The following is a 13,533-nucleotide window of genomic DNA, read 5'->3' on the forward strand; positions in this document are numbered from 1 at the left end:
AGGCTGGGGCGTGGCCAACAGCGATGGCTGCCTGTCAGCCGCCTCTCCGACCTGCGTATTGCACCACAGCACAGCAAACAATTATCCTTGCTCGCAGCTCTGCAAGCAAGCCACCCTCACTTTCCGGCCTGATGGCAGACAGTGTAGCCTCTCCCCCCAAACTGGATTTCAGAGAGATAGGGAGCTTGTCTCTCTTCCAGTTGAAGAAAACAACACTCTCCGCCAGCTGGGATCCGCCGCTAGCCCGTATCGCGTCCGCGCCCCCTACCTCAGTTTTTCAGCGCTTGTGCCCTGAATGCTCCTTTATCTTTCAGTCTAGTTGTAGAGCTTCCACTCAGCCAGCCCTCCCCGGCTTTGGGTGATAGCTGTTCCGTTTTTTAGTTGTAGTTTTGAAACTGTTGTGTACGGCAGCAGTTCAGGTGTGTTTACCTACGCCGCCATCTTCGTTCCAGCATTTAGATACTCTCCAATTTATTACCACTGATATGAATTTGACATAAAAAGGATAGGGTCCACCTATATCCAACCATTCTCAAGTCACCCCTCCTAAAGTAGATGACAAATCATAGTCTTTTCAAATGACTGTTTTTAATAGGAGGCACATACACAGTGGTTTCAGACATGGGCATCAATCACCAGCCTGCATCATTAGTGTAGCCTTTAGCAATTAACGACCTAAGTGTCAGTTTCATCATTTGTGTAATGGGGATTATAAGAGGTCATATTTCACAATGAGCTAAATGAAATTAGCAATGTCGGTTCATTCTAATCTTTCAATAAATTATGTATATTATTTTGCCAAAGGGAATACCCTAATCTGGAATAATAATATAATAGAGGTACAGATATAGTTAGATACAGGGCACCTTCCAAATTCAGAACACATACACAGAGAGGTGCTGAGGAAACTGTAAATCAGTGAATTCAGTAACAACTTTCAAAATGCCGACTCTGGAAGTGTGGATGACTGAGATTCCTAAAGATGATTATCTCCTAGGTACAGCTCTAGCATTCCTCTCAGTATCTTATTAGTGTTCTGAGGGAGCAAAGGTAGGGGAAAGGATTCCTGGACACCTGTATTCTTACCCTTTCTTATCCAAACTGGCCTTCATATTGTGGAAATTAGGGAAGAATTGTCCATAAAGCAAAGCTGTGCCATCAGTCCACGGCTACCAGACAGGGAATACATGTGTCTCTAAACAAACATGTGGGTCCCCCCCTGTCATCATTGCTAAGTATTTCACATCAGACTTCTCACCCCAATTATTATGAAAGTTCTCTGAAGATTAAAAAAATTATACTATTTTGAATCCCCTGCAGTTACTGATAGGTGCTTGATATAGGGAAAAACTTTACACACCTGGTGATCACAAGATCTGCTTTTGAAAGTTTTAAGGTATTTTATGCATCCCACAAAGCTACTTAGGTTGTATTTCCTGAATGCCCCCAATCCTAATTTATTGATGGAAAGAATATTAATATTATATATCCTATAAAGCTAACTCTAATCAATCACTTTACTTCTAATCACTTTGCTCAAGCCTTAATTTACTCCATACCTATCTAATGAGGTACCATCTCCAAAGTATGGATAAATTTTAAAAGATATACTAAAGAACTGTTCAGGGAATAATTGGTACATAAAAATTTTAAACACAAAACTATCCTCTTGGGTCTATATATGTGGACATGCTACCAAAAAGGTGAAATGGCCGAAACTGGTTTGGCTCAGGACAGAGCATCGGCTTGTGGACTGAAAGGTCCCAGGTTCGATTCCGGTCACGGGCATGTACCTTGGCTGCGGGCACATCCTAACAGGGGGTGTGCAGGAGGCAGCTGATTGATGTTTCTCTCTTATCGATGTTTCTAACTTTCTATCCCTCTCCCTTCCTCTCTGTAAAAAATCAACAAAATATATTTTTTAAAAAAAGGGGAAATGTTCCAAATCTCAAATCAGGATCATTTTTCTGTTTTCACTTTCTAGTATTTAAAACAAAAATACAATGATAATGATGGTAGTAACTTATTATGCACTAACTTTGTATGAGGCAATGTTTTAAGCACTAATGTGGATCATCTTATTTAATCCTCACGAAAACCTTATGAGGTGGATACTATAATGTCCATCATACAGGGATGCAAATTGAGGCAGTAAGAAGTTAAGATCACACAGCTAGTACTGTACTTCTTTTAGTAAGAGAAGTCCCTTTTAATTTTCAATATAAATTTTAAGAGGGGGAAAAAAGTCCAAAATTCTGCCCTATTGTTTTCAGTACAATTCAATCAAATTTTATTGGACACAGCAACCAGACAACTGAGGACACGGATCACCAGGACCTTGTCACTGTTTCAAGGAGTCACATAATTTTGTGGAAAAAACACATAAATAAATAACATAGCATACTGCTTATTAACGTAGGTGTATTGTGTCACATGATGCAATCACAGAAATAGGCTCAAGCTACATGGACACAGGCTGAGTGAAAGGAGAAAAAGGCATGGTTGGAACCACAGGTAAGGGGTTAAATCCTAAAATGCCTCTAAAAAACACTAAAAAGCTTGAATTTTTTGGCCAATAAGGCAATGGAATTTTAAATACAGAAGTGGTGTAGATTAGACTTGATTATAGAAGAATCACACATCAACACTATGAAACACAGTTTAGAAGTAGAGTGAAGCTATAACCAAGAAAACTAACAAAACCTTAAAAAATAAAAAGGTCAATAGCATCAAGTTCCCAGTAGTAAATACCTAGCACCATATCTTACTTTACAAAGGGAATGAAATCAACAAAGCAACTTCTAAGTTTAAAATCCTGTTACAAAACTTAATTGGTGATGGTAACCAAAGACATTATGGGTTACTTTTTATTTTAAAAATACTACATCAGTAAGAATAATTTCTGAGGGAAATGTGACTTCATTTAGATAGGATTCTAAAACTACTACTATTTGCCTTAAAATCTGTAGCAGTTTATAAAGAGGGAGTATAAATGGCTCTACTGCTTCAATTCCTGGAGTAAAAGCCCTGCTGGCTGAGCTGCTCACGCACATTCGCTTCTCCACACTGCCTAATTTTCCCCCATTTTGGGGAAGATAGTCTCCCCCCCCCCCCCCCCCCCGCCACAAAAATATTTAATTAAAGGATTTACTGTTATTTCTAATGAATTGTTTTTAGTTTTAGTTCTAATTTCTAGTATAGTAAAATCAATAAACTCTTTGAGAATATTTAATAGTTTCTTAAGGTGTCTAGACACCAGAAAGGTTGAGAACCTCGGTATCTAGCAAAATAATTTCCTAAATGAATGACTTTAGCTATCTTAAACTTAAAGGCTAAGAAATAAGTTTCTTCTTGCCACGCGATATGAGAAAAGGTTCTACAAAGTTGATAGTGATGAAAATACCCAATCTTGAAAAATCAGTTATAATTCTCAAATAAATTCAATCTCAACTGAATAAAACATTTATTGAATACCTAGGTTCTATATGCATAAGATATATTTAAAAGGGGACAAGTTAAGGAAAGACTTAGCCCAGTGGTCAGCAAACAGGCTCTGTTTACTAATGAGTTTGCCGACCACTGCCTTAGGGAAAAACACTTAAAAAAAACATTTTAATAATGTACTAATGTCTTTAACCTGAAGTCAAAACTTCTGGGTAAGGGTAATGCCTTATGCAGTTGTCGGCAAACTCATTAATCAACAGAGTGGCAAACCGTGGCTCGTGAGCTGCATGTGGCTCGCGAGCCACAGTTTGCCGACCAATGACCTAGCCTGACCTCAAAGAACTCATAAACTTATAGGGCAAATGTGGACAGCTATTTTCCTAACAGTGTATGAATGTCTGATTTGACTTTTTAAACAAAAAATAGCTGCCCATGTGGCTTGGTGATTGAGAGTTAACCTATGAATTAGGAAGTCATAGTTTGGTTCCTAGTTAAAGCACCTGCTCAGGTTGCAGCTCAATCCCCCATGGGGGGTATGAAGGAGGCAGCCAATCAGTGATTCTCTCTCATCACTGATGTTTCTATTTTTCTCTCCCTTCCTCTCTGAAATCAGTACAAATAATTTCTTTTAAAAAGGATGTGTATGCCGAAACCAGTTTGGCTCAGTGGATAGAGCGACAACCTGCGGACTGAAGGGTCCCGGGTTCGATTCCGGTCAAGGGCATGTACCTTGGTTGCGGGCATATCCCCAGTAGGGGGTGTGCAGGAGGCAGCTGATCGATGACTCTCTCTCATTGATGTTTCTAACTCTCTATCCCTCTCTCTTCCTCTCTGTACAAAATCAATGAAATATATTTTAAAAAATTAATAAAATATATTTTTAAAAAGGATGTTTAAAAATAAAAACAGCTTTAATCACATAACCTACCAAATATCTTTTAAACTTTTTTTTTAAGAGCTGATGATCACTATTAAAATAGCAGTTTGCTATCCAGTAGATGAAGTACTAAGTATAGTGACTACACCTCTCTTCACAACTCAGATACCAAATATACATTTCCTTTAACTGGAAATGTATATAGGTGTCTCCTTAACCCATCCTAGATCAAGCAGATATGTAGGTGCATGATTTTTGCTGACTTTATGCTACATTCAGTGCTACTAGGTGTTGCTACTGGTGCACTCTCAGTCTGAGTCAGGAAGGGATGTCAGGAGCCTTGCCCTTGGCCACTACGTACATCACACCCAAACAGCACGACATGAATATCTCCTTTGTTTTTTGAACTTTCAAAACATTCAGGAGAAAATGTTTATAACTTACCACCTCTGAGCCCAACCTGATACCACTGTTATAACCTGGTTATTAATAACTGGAAAGAAGCACAAAGAGAAGGCTAGATAATGTAGGTATGCCATTTGTACAGCTTTGCCAGGAAGCTGCAGTTTAACACTCTCCAGGTCTGAGTGACATGGGAAGGTACTTGTCTGTCAATCACACCGGGTAACAAGCCATAGGTCAGAATAGGCATGGCCCCCTGCAAGTGTGGGAAGATTTGGTATTCATTAAACTTCTAAACAAAGGAATTCCTGCCTTTGTTTGGCTCTGTTGGCCTTCCTGGCTCTCTTGGGACTTATTGCAGGGGGCATACTCCCCTGCAATCTCCCGCATGCACTAATAGATTACAATCAGCCTGATGCACTGCTGCACTCAACTCCACCATGGAACAGACACTTTGGACACTGATTTTGCTTCTAGCTCTGCTGAACCTCCAGCTGCATATTTTCCAAGACTGGTTTAAGGGAAATGGGACTTTGCAAACCAAGGGATACAATAACACACAAACCTTTCAATATATCTCATTCTCCCATGCGTCTTAGAAAATTATTTTTCTCAAGATATGAGAACCCCACTCCCACTAGCAACGGAGAAATTCCACACTACAACAAACCTAACGCAGGATAAAAAAAAAAATACAATGGCTAGGTTAATATTTCATAGATTTACAGAGCTGGTAGGACTTTTTGAATATGAACAAGCTTTTAAAGGAATAACATCTCCACAGCTAATTACAATCCTGACTTAAGGCAGGAGAAAACTCCCAACTTCAATGATACACAAATTTGTGCCTAACTTACTAAATTGTTTAAGTTGTATTCATCTTATTAGCTATCATAAATGCCAATCTAAAAAAGACCTGAAAATGTATAAAGTAGATGACCCAAATCCTTCACCAATCTTCATCAAAATGAAAACCATGTATTAGACTTTCAATTTGCTACAACCTGAGCAATGCTTACTAAAATAAAAATACCTCAGATTTACAGTTTTATCAGCATACTCATATTTTTCCTAAGAAAACCATGTATTAGACTTTCAATTTGCTACAACCTGAGCAATGCTTACTAAAATAAAAATACCTCAGATTTACAGTTTTATCAGCATACTCATATTTTTCCTAATTTTGCCAGTTTTATAGCTGAGAAAACACTAAGAAAAGTAAGTTGACAAAGTGCACATAATGCTGACAGGTTGCACAAGTGGGGATTGAATCCATACTTTTTACTTGAACTGCAGTACTATTTCCAGTACAGCAGAACTGCCCAAACACATAGAACACTTTCACTCTCAAATAGGAAGCCAGGGAGGAGTTCATGTGCAACAAGAATTTCTAGCTCTGTTCAGTGTGTTACAAAACTACAATTTAGTTCCTCTGATGCATTTATATTTTGCAGGGGAAAACAAATGTACCTTCAGCATTTTTTTATTTGCTGTGTTCTTGCCACATTCTCTCCTCAGCTGTTCACTCATTGCTTGTAGCTCTCTTCCAAAGTGAATCATTCTTTCTATAGCGGCTTGACTTCCTCCACACAACTGGCGTCTTAACTGACTTGAATCAACTTCTGTAACCAAAATAAGCATTTTACTACCTTACTGAATGAAGTGCAATGGAGAAATAAACACAAATTGTTTATAACATTTTATATGTTTAATTTAGTAACCATTACCTAATGTTTTTCTCTAAATATGCAGATTAATTTAATATGAAACTTTGCAGCTAAAAGGTACGTTTTATCTAGGTCTCAAGAGTCTAGGATCCAATATCTAGCATGCAGTTGAAAGTCAGGTGACAACCTTTCTCAGTGTTAGGATGTACCTATATGTCAAGGAAAATTTTATAAAAAGTTAAGCACAAGTCTCTAAAACTACAATAAGCGACATTAAGGAAAAAAGAAAAAGTTAGTAACTGCCTGACAGGCTACTTTAACTGCCATAGAATAGAGACAGAATTAAAATGATTCCTGGATGCTAAGAGAGGCGAAAAAATTCCAATAAAAACACAAAAGATACCATATTTTACTAATAAAAAAGGATTAGTTATGCTAAGAATACTACTTTTATAAAATATTTTATGGTATATATTTTGGTTGACAATAATAAATAATGTAACCATTTAAATTACTAATAATACATGTAATCACAAATGATTATAACATGTAATAAGCACTTTGTTCTATTAGCTTTCCACAGATTAGCTCATTTAATTGTCTCAATGATCTATAAGACAGTTATTATTGTATAATACCCATTTTACAGATGAAGAAACCAAGGCACAGAACTCTTAATTTGCCCAAGGTTACACAGCTAGTAAGTAGCAGTTGCAGAATTTGAATCCAGGTAATTTGGCTGTATAACTCCTGCTCTTAATCTCAATGCTCAAACTACTCCGAATTTTAAGGTTGCTGATTATCTGATAAAATAAAACAAGGCTGCCTTTTTAATCATACTCGTTGCTTGAAAAAAGGATTTATAGAGAATACATAATTCTCAAAAAGGTAGTTGTATAAATAATAAAATAATAATTACATTTATAAAGTAGTTTCTTATATATACCCATAACAATTTGAAAAAATACCTTTTAACCTCAAAATACTGAGAAGTCTAATGCTGGCCATGGAATTCTGACAAAGAAGGATTTATAAGCTTTAATAATGTTCACTTTCCAATTGATGGGAAAGTTTGCTGATGATTTAACTTTACAATACAATTTACTACACAAGTTGTCAAGAAAGTAAATTAAGCATGACATTTAACTTAGGGGGAAGAGGAGGTGGAGTCACACTTAAGTACCTACTCAGTGCCAGACAGTGAACTATGAATAGTCACATATATTCACATTAAATAAATTTAAGAAATTCTGTTTGATTAGAATTTATAAAAGCATCTCTACCCATTTGGCCTTTACTGGGTATAGTAAAATAAGTATAAAATCTTTCTATATTTACAACCTTAAATATCCTCTAAAGCAGCGGTTGCCAACCTTTCAGACATGGACTGCCAGTGATCCATGGACCACTGGTTGGCGACCACTGCTCTAAAGGATATTTAACACAAAGTTGGTACCACTGCACTAATGACAGCGCTAAAGTTGAGCCCAAACAGTTCAGTGAAGAAAACTCTGTAGCATTTAACTTCAGAAAGTACTATAAAGTAACTCTGCTCTGTCTAGCAACCCACTCTCACAAGGAAGTTTAAGAGAAGTAATGTGTATTGTCAAATCCAATGGCACATACATCTATCTTTAAAATTTGATTTATGCTCATCAAGCTGCAAATCAGTACGAGTAAAAACATAACCTTGTAGTCATCATTTTTTATTAAAAAATGTAAGAAATATCACTGCAGACCCATTTCGGTGTCACAATCTTCCATTTCGTGGTCATGTTTAGAGCTACCATTTAGGAAACCATTGGATGAAGTTTCTCCAACTCCATTGGAGTAGTGATCTGTTTCCATGTCTACATCATTACTGAAAACGAAAAAACAAACCTAATTTTAGAAATCGCACACTTCTTGCAGCTTATTTTAAAATAAATTACTATTCAACTTCAAAGTAGGTATTTAGTTAAGTCTTGAATATATTCAAAGCCAAATATATAGCTGACTTTTAACAAAGTTGTACTTCTAGAGATAAGGGAAATAAATACACTAAAAGTATTGCCAAATCTTAATTTTAAAAAAGTTGATTTGTATATTTAGGGTGCTTTCAATTTTTACTCATTTTATATTTACTGAATGAATACCTATGTGCCAATAACTACATTTGGACATACTATAGTAGTCAATGTAGGACCTTCAGATTCATCCGCACAGTAAGCAACAATAAATACCTAATCTTTAAGACTCACCCATGAAGATCTACGTAGCGATTACACAGCCCAAAAGGCAACATTTGATGAAAATTTAGGAAATATTTAAATAAAAATGACCCTTTCTATTAAAAAAAAAAAAGGGGGGGGGGGAAGGGATATTCATTTCTTAGAAAAACCAACAACAATAAATGCAGATGAACAAAAGGCACTCTACGCATAATGCCACCAGAGATGGTTAACACCTGGCATGACTTGTGTGTGTGGTTTAAGTACCATGCGTGTGGGTACATGCACACTTCTATCAGTATAATCTATTTGGTGAAAAGACAGATCTAGAAAGAAGGTGGCAACTGCCTTAGGACTCCTTCATTTGTCAGAAAAGCTGTGTGTTATATTGGTGACCTTTAAGAATTGTTAAAAAAATTTAACATTAAAAATAATGTTTAGTAGAAATCCTTAAGGACATATAGCTTTTGGTGATCTTAAAAATATACTAAACAATTTTTTAAGAAAACAATTCAATATACTATTTGAGAGGGATTTTTTCATTCAATACACATTCAAGAACCCTTGAGCCATGTTCTCCATGTTCCATGTTAGGTGCTAAGGATATAAGGAAACTGCCTCTGCCCTGTAGGAGCAAACTACCTGTTAAAAACTAAGAAAGTTGTTCTTTGCAGAGGACTATTACTATGATAAAAGTTAATTGCAAGGAGTGACACAACATGTGGTGGGGATATAAATCAAGGCAAAAGTCCTGGAAGAAGTAATGTGAACTTGAGTTTTAACTAGAACAGACATTAGCATGGAGAGGAGACTTTCAAATAGAGGGAAGTATAATGGAAAAAGCGCAAGTCTGGATGGAAGTCACAAATCCTGGGAAGTAGTCTGAGTTCTGCAACTTACTAGCTACTAATTATTGACCTTTAAAAAAACCCCCACACACATTCATTTTTTTTGTATTCAGCTCTACATCTGTAAAATGGTTTTCATAGTTAATACCATTTTTGCCTACTACACAATACTGTTGCAAGGAAAATCATTATCAACTAAAAGTAATTGTTACTGTTGAACAGTTTAAGGGAATTTAAAAAGCTTACTTTCTTACACTGACCACAAGGGAGAATGCTGTGTCATCAACACCTTATGTTACGTTTCCTTCCCTGAACTCAGGAAGCAATAGGTCCCTTTAGCAACTTCCTGCCATGAGGATAGTATTTAAGAGAAAAACTCACCAACTGATTGCAATCCTGATTACAAAAAATGGTAAAACTATCAATGATAAGTACTAAAATCTTACCTTTTAAAATTCCCATTCATAATTTTTACTACTAAATATTCTAATTTTATGTTTTTAGTATGTCATCTCTACTATCAAAGACTACCCTGACCTCCTTATTTTTTTCTACTGTTTTCATATGACTTCTGTGGACCTCCATTAAAACCTGTATACCACACACCATTACTTCAGTAAATTTTGGTCACTTGTGAAGGATAACCTGGAGATTCTAATAAATTGCTAACTTTGCAAATACAGATTTTTACATACATTCCTTTTTCTGGAGTCATATTTCCATTAAGATTCCTTGCTAAAAGTTAAGTTCTCTCTCCTTTGATAAAATCTGCACTGATGAACAATTCCCCCAAAATGCAGTGTCACCAAAAAATTCATGTTATAAGACCAAACCAGCATAAAATTGTAAAATCTATCCATTATTTTTTTGCTATTCTTTAAATTGATTTTAGAACAAGAGGAAGGGAAAGGGGGTGGAGGGAGAGAAACATTGATCAGTTGCCTCCTGTACACACTTCAACTGGGGATTGAACTCACAACCTGGACATATGCCCAGACCAGGAATCAAACCAGCAACCTTTCAGTGCACAGGATAATGCTCAATAAACTGAGACACACCGGCTAAGGTCATTATAATTATTTTTAAAATGTTATAACATGAGTTCTACACCAAATTGAGATTCAAATGCTATATGATTTGGGTAGGCTGAATTCATAAGATTTTGTTTTCACACATTAGTATTGAATTCAGGTGATTACATTTCAGAAACTTTTAAAAGATTTCATGAACATTAAACCTGAGTATGTCATAACACAGTGATACTAGAGGTCCGGTGCACGGCATTCATGCACTGGAGAAAGAAGAGGAAGGGACAACACACACCTCAGCCTGGCCTATGCCTTTTCAGTCTAGGAGCTCTCGGGGGGATGTCCGACTGCAGCTTAGGCCTGCTACCCGCTAGGAGCACACTAACCACGGGGGTGGGGGTGGGGGATGGGGTGGGAGGAGCTCCTGCATTGAGCCTCTGCCCCCTTGTGGTCAGTGCACATTATAGTGACCAGTCATTCTGCCATTCAGCTGATTTGCATATTACCCTTTTATTATATAGGATAGTCTTCTTTTCTCTCAAAGCTCTTCCTGCCTAACAAAATGGCTAACATCCAATAGGTCCTCAATACTACCCTCATGCTCTATGTTCTAAATCAGCGGTCACCAATCTTTCGGACCTCACGGACGACTAGTGGTTCACGGACCACCAGTTGGCAACTGCTGCGCCAAAGGTTTCCTTAACCAGCAGTTGCCAACGTTTTGGACCTCACGGACCACCAGTGTTAGGCAGACCATTGGTTGGAGACCACTGTTCTAAATGACAACCACATCTGCTATAATCAAGCTATGTAAAGATAGGCTCTCAAATAAGAGTTTGGGCTTTTTTTTTTTTTTTTTTTTTTTTTTTTTAAGTAAAATTAGTTAACTGAAAGTCAGTAAACATTCCACATTAGTTTACAGCAAAAAAAAAAAAAAAAAAATACACACACACAGAGAAAAAATAGTTGTAAACATATCATATGTTAAAACTAAAGGTTAAATGCAATACTTTGACTTAAGTTGGAAACATAACAAGTAGCATGTGTGTGATCATCTGTATAGGTCTGTGATGGCAGGAAGAGTGATGGCAAAAGCCCTGCATTTGTCCTTATAACCTAACTAAAAGGGCAAAGGAATGGAGAATAATAAGAAAGAACAAAGAAAGAGCCTATGCGCATACTGAGAGACGGAAAAGCTTTGGGAAACTTATTCCCTAACCTTTTATTCTCTGGGGGCTTGGGAACTCCTAGACCTCCATTATTAGCCATATAACTCAAATTTTCCAAATTATTAAACATGATAACCTGAATTAGGCTGCTTATAGTAATGTAAAAGCTAGAGAAATCATTTACCTGGTGAAGTTATTAACTTGCTGTGATCTTGACATGTTTATACTGTTCAGTTCTGGTACATTCAAATTAGTTGACTGGTGTTTACTATGGCAATATGATTGATGTACTTTATTTGATATTACACCATTACTACAATTTTCAAAACCTGGAAGAAAAAAAAAAAGAAGAAGAAGATAGGTCTTGAAAATAGAAACAAACCTTTATTTATTATTAGGTTGTAAATAATATACCCATATTCTGACTTTTGTATTTAAAATATAGGACTATTTAAATCAATGGATTATTTAAATAGTAAACAAACAGTTACCTTCTTTGAAAAGATATATGTACACTTAATTGTGAGCTATAATTACCATCTCTTCTAACATTTATTGAAGGCTTCATTATGGATCAATCCCCCATGAGAGCAGTGTTATCATCACCCCCATTTTATTGAGGCTAAGAATTTGTCCAAGTCTGAAGTGACTGTATATGATATTCAAGAGGAGAAGCAGCTAAGGATACAAACATGAAAAGCATCTGCACTGTACAGGATGGTGATATAAAGAGAGCTATATGCTGACTGAGAAAAAGCTAAGTTGTTATTCTATGAAAGGAAAGGAAACAGCACTTGACTTCTGTTTTATAAAGTTAAATGAACCGAGGAAGATAACACCATGGGGAAAACAGAATGAAAGAGATAAGCAAAGAAGGAAGACTAAGGAGGATTAGAAATAAACTTGTAGAAATTATCATAAAAGCTAAGAAAGGAGAGAATTCTAATCAAGAGAACACCAAAAGCCCTGGAGAATTAGGCTGCTGAGCAAAAAAACAAAACCACGACAGACGGGGGGTGTGGAAGTGAGGAGGGATGGTGATGGTGATGGTGGTGGTGGTGGTGGTGAACAGGAGAAAATGAACTAGGCTTGGTTGAGAAAGAATAAGATAGATAGCAGACAGCCCAACTAGATTTGGTCATTGGTGGCATAAGACATCACAGACACATCACTACCTTTAAATTTAAACTTCATGAAAACATATAATTATGTTTTCATTACCAAATATCTATGATTTAATTTCTAGAGACAACTTAAACATTAGCATCTGTTTACAAAGATATGCTATAATAACTTATTCTCAGAAATAGCTCTTCAAGTTACTTCCTGGTACTAAAAACACATGCATCTGATACACCTATAGTTCTTCTTCCAGAGTATCTTGAGATACACACGTGCAAAACTGCTACAGAAGTGTCCAGATTTTTTAAAATTTTATTGTAGTTCAAAAATATAAAGATAATGTCATAAGATTGAATCTCACCAGAAAAATGTGCAGCACTTCCTTTGCCTGATGCTAAATTGTGGATATTCATTCCATGGCTGGGGCTCATACTTGGACTACTAAAAGGTCGAGGGCTAACAGGATAACTGTCTTGAGATTTTGGACTCCGGCCTCCCAAACACCGTACTTCACTATCTGTACCATTCACCATTTCTATAAACTGACGCACTCTAAAGAAAGAAAAAAAATTTACTTAATCTTCAAATAGCCAATTATTTAATAGCAACAGATTTCTGAAAGGAGATAATTTAATAACTTGTATTTATCAATAACTTTGGCCTTAAGATAGTATGCTAAAAGCACTAAATGTGATTTTATATACTATACTGGTTAGAATATTTTTAAATTTTCCAGAAAAATAGACTATATGCAAAAGCTGTATGT

General features: G+C 36.4%; 1 protein-coding gene across 1 annotated transcript in view; it reads right to left on the reverse strand.

Moving 5' to 3' along the window:
• Positions 1-13,533, reverse strand: part of RANBP9 (RAN binding protein 9) — an 83,220-nt gene that overhangs the window by 6,799 nt on the left and 62,888 nt on the right. The window contains exons 9-12 of the mRNA XM_084872729.1: positions 13,129-13,319; positions 11,830-11,974; positions 8,130-8,251; positions 6,194-6,345 (exon numbers count right to left, since the gene is read on the reverse strand). Of these exons, the coding sequence (XP_084728855.1) occupies positions 6,194-6,345; positions 8,130-8,251; positions 11,830-11,974; positions 13,129-13,319 (610 nt within the window). The remainder of the gene's footprint in view (positions 1-6,193; positions 6,346-8,129; positions 8,252-11,829; positions 11,975-13,128; positions 13,320-13,533) is intronic.

Source organism: Pipistrellus hanaki, assembly GCF_964339955.1.
Source record: "Pipistrellus hanaki genome assembly, chromosome: 2".
Taxonomy (NCBI): domain Eukaryota; kingdom Metazoa; phylum Chordata; class Mammalia; order Chiroptera; family Vespertilionidae; genus Pipistrellus; species Pipistrellus hanaki.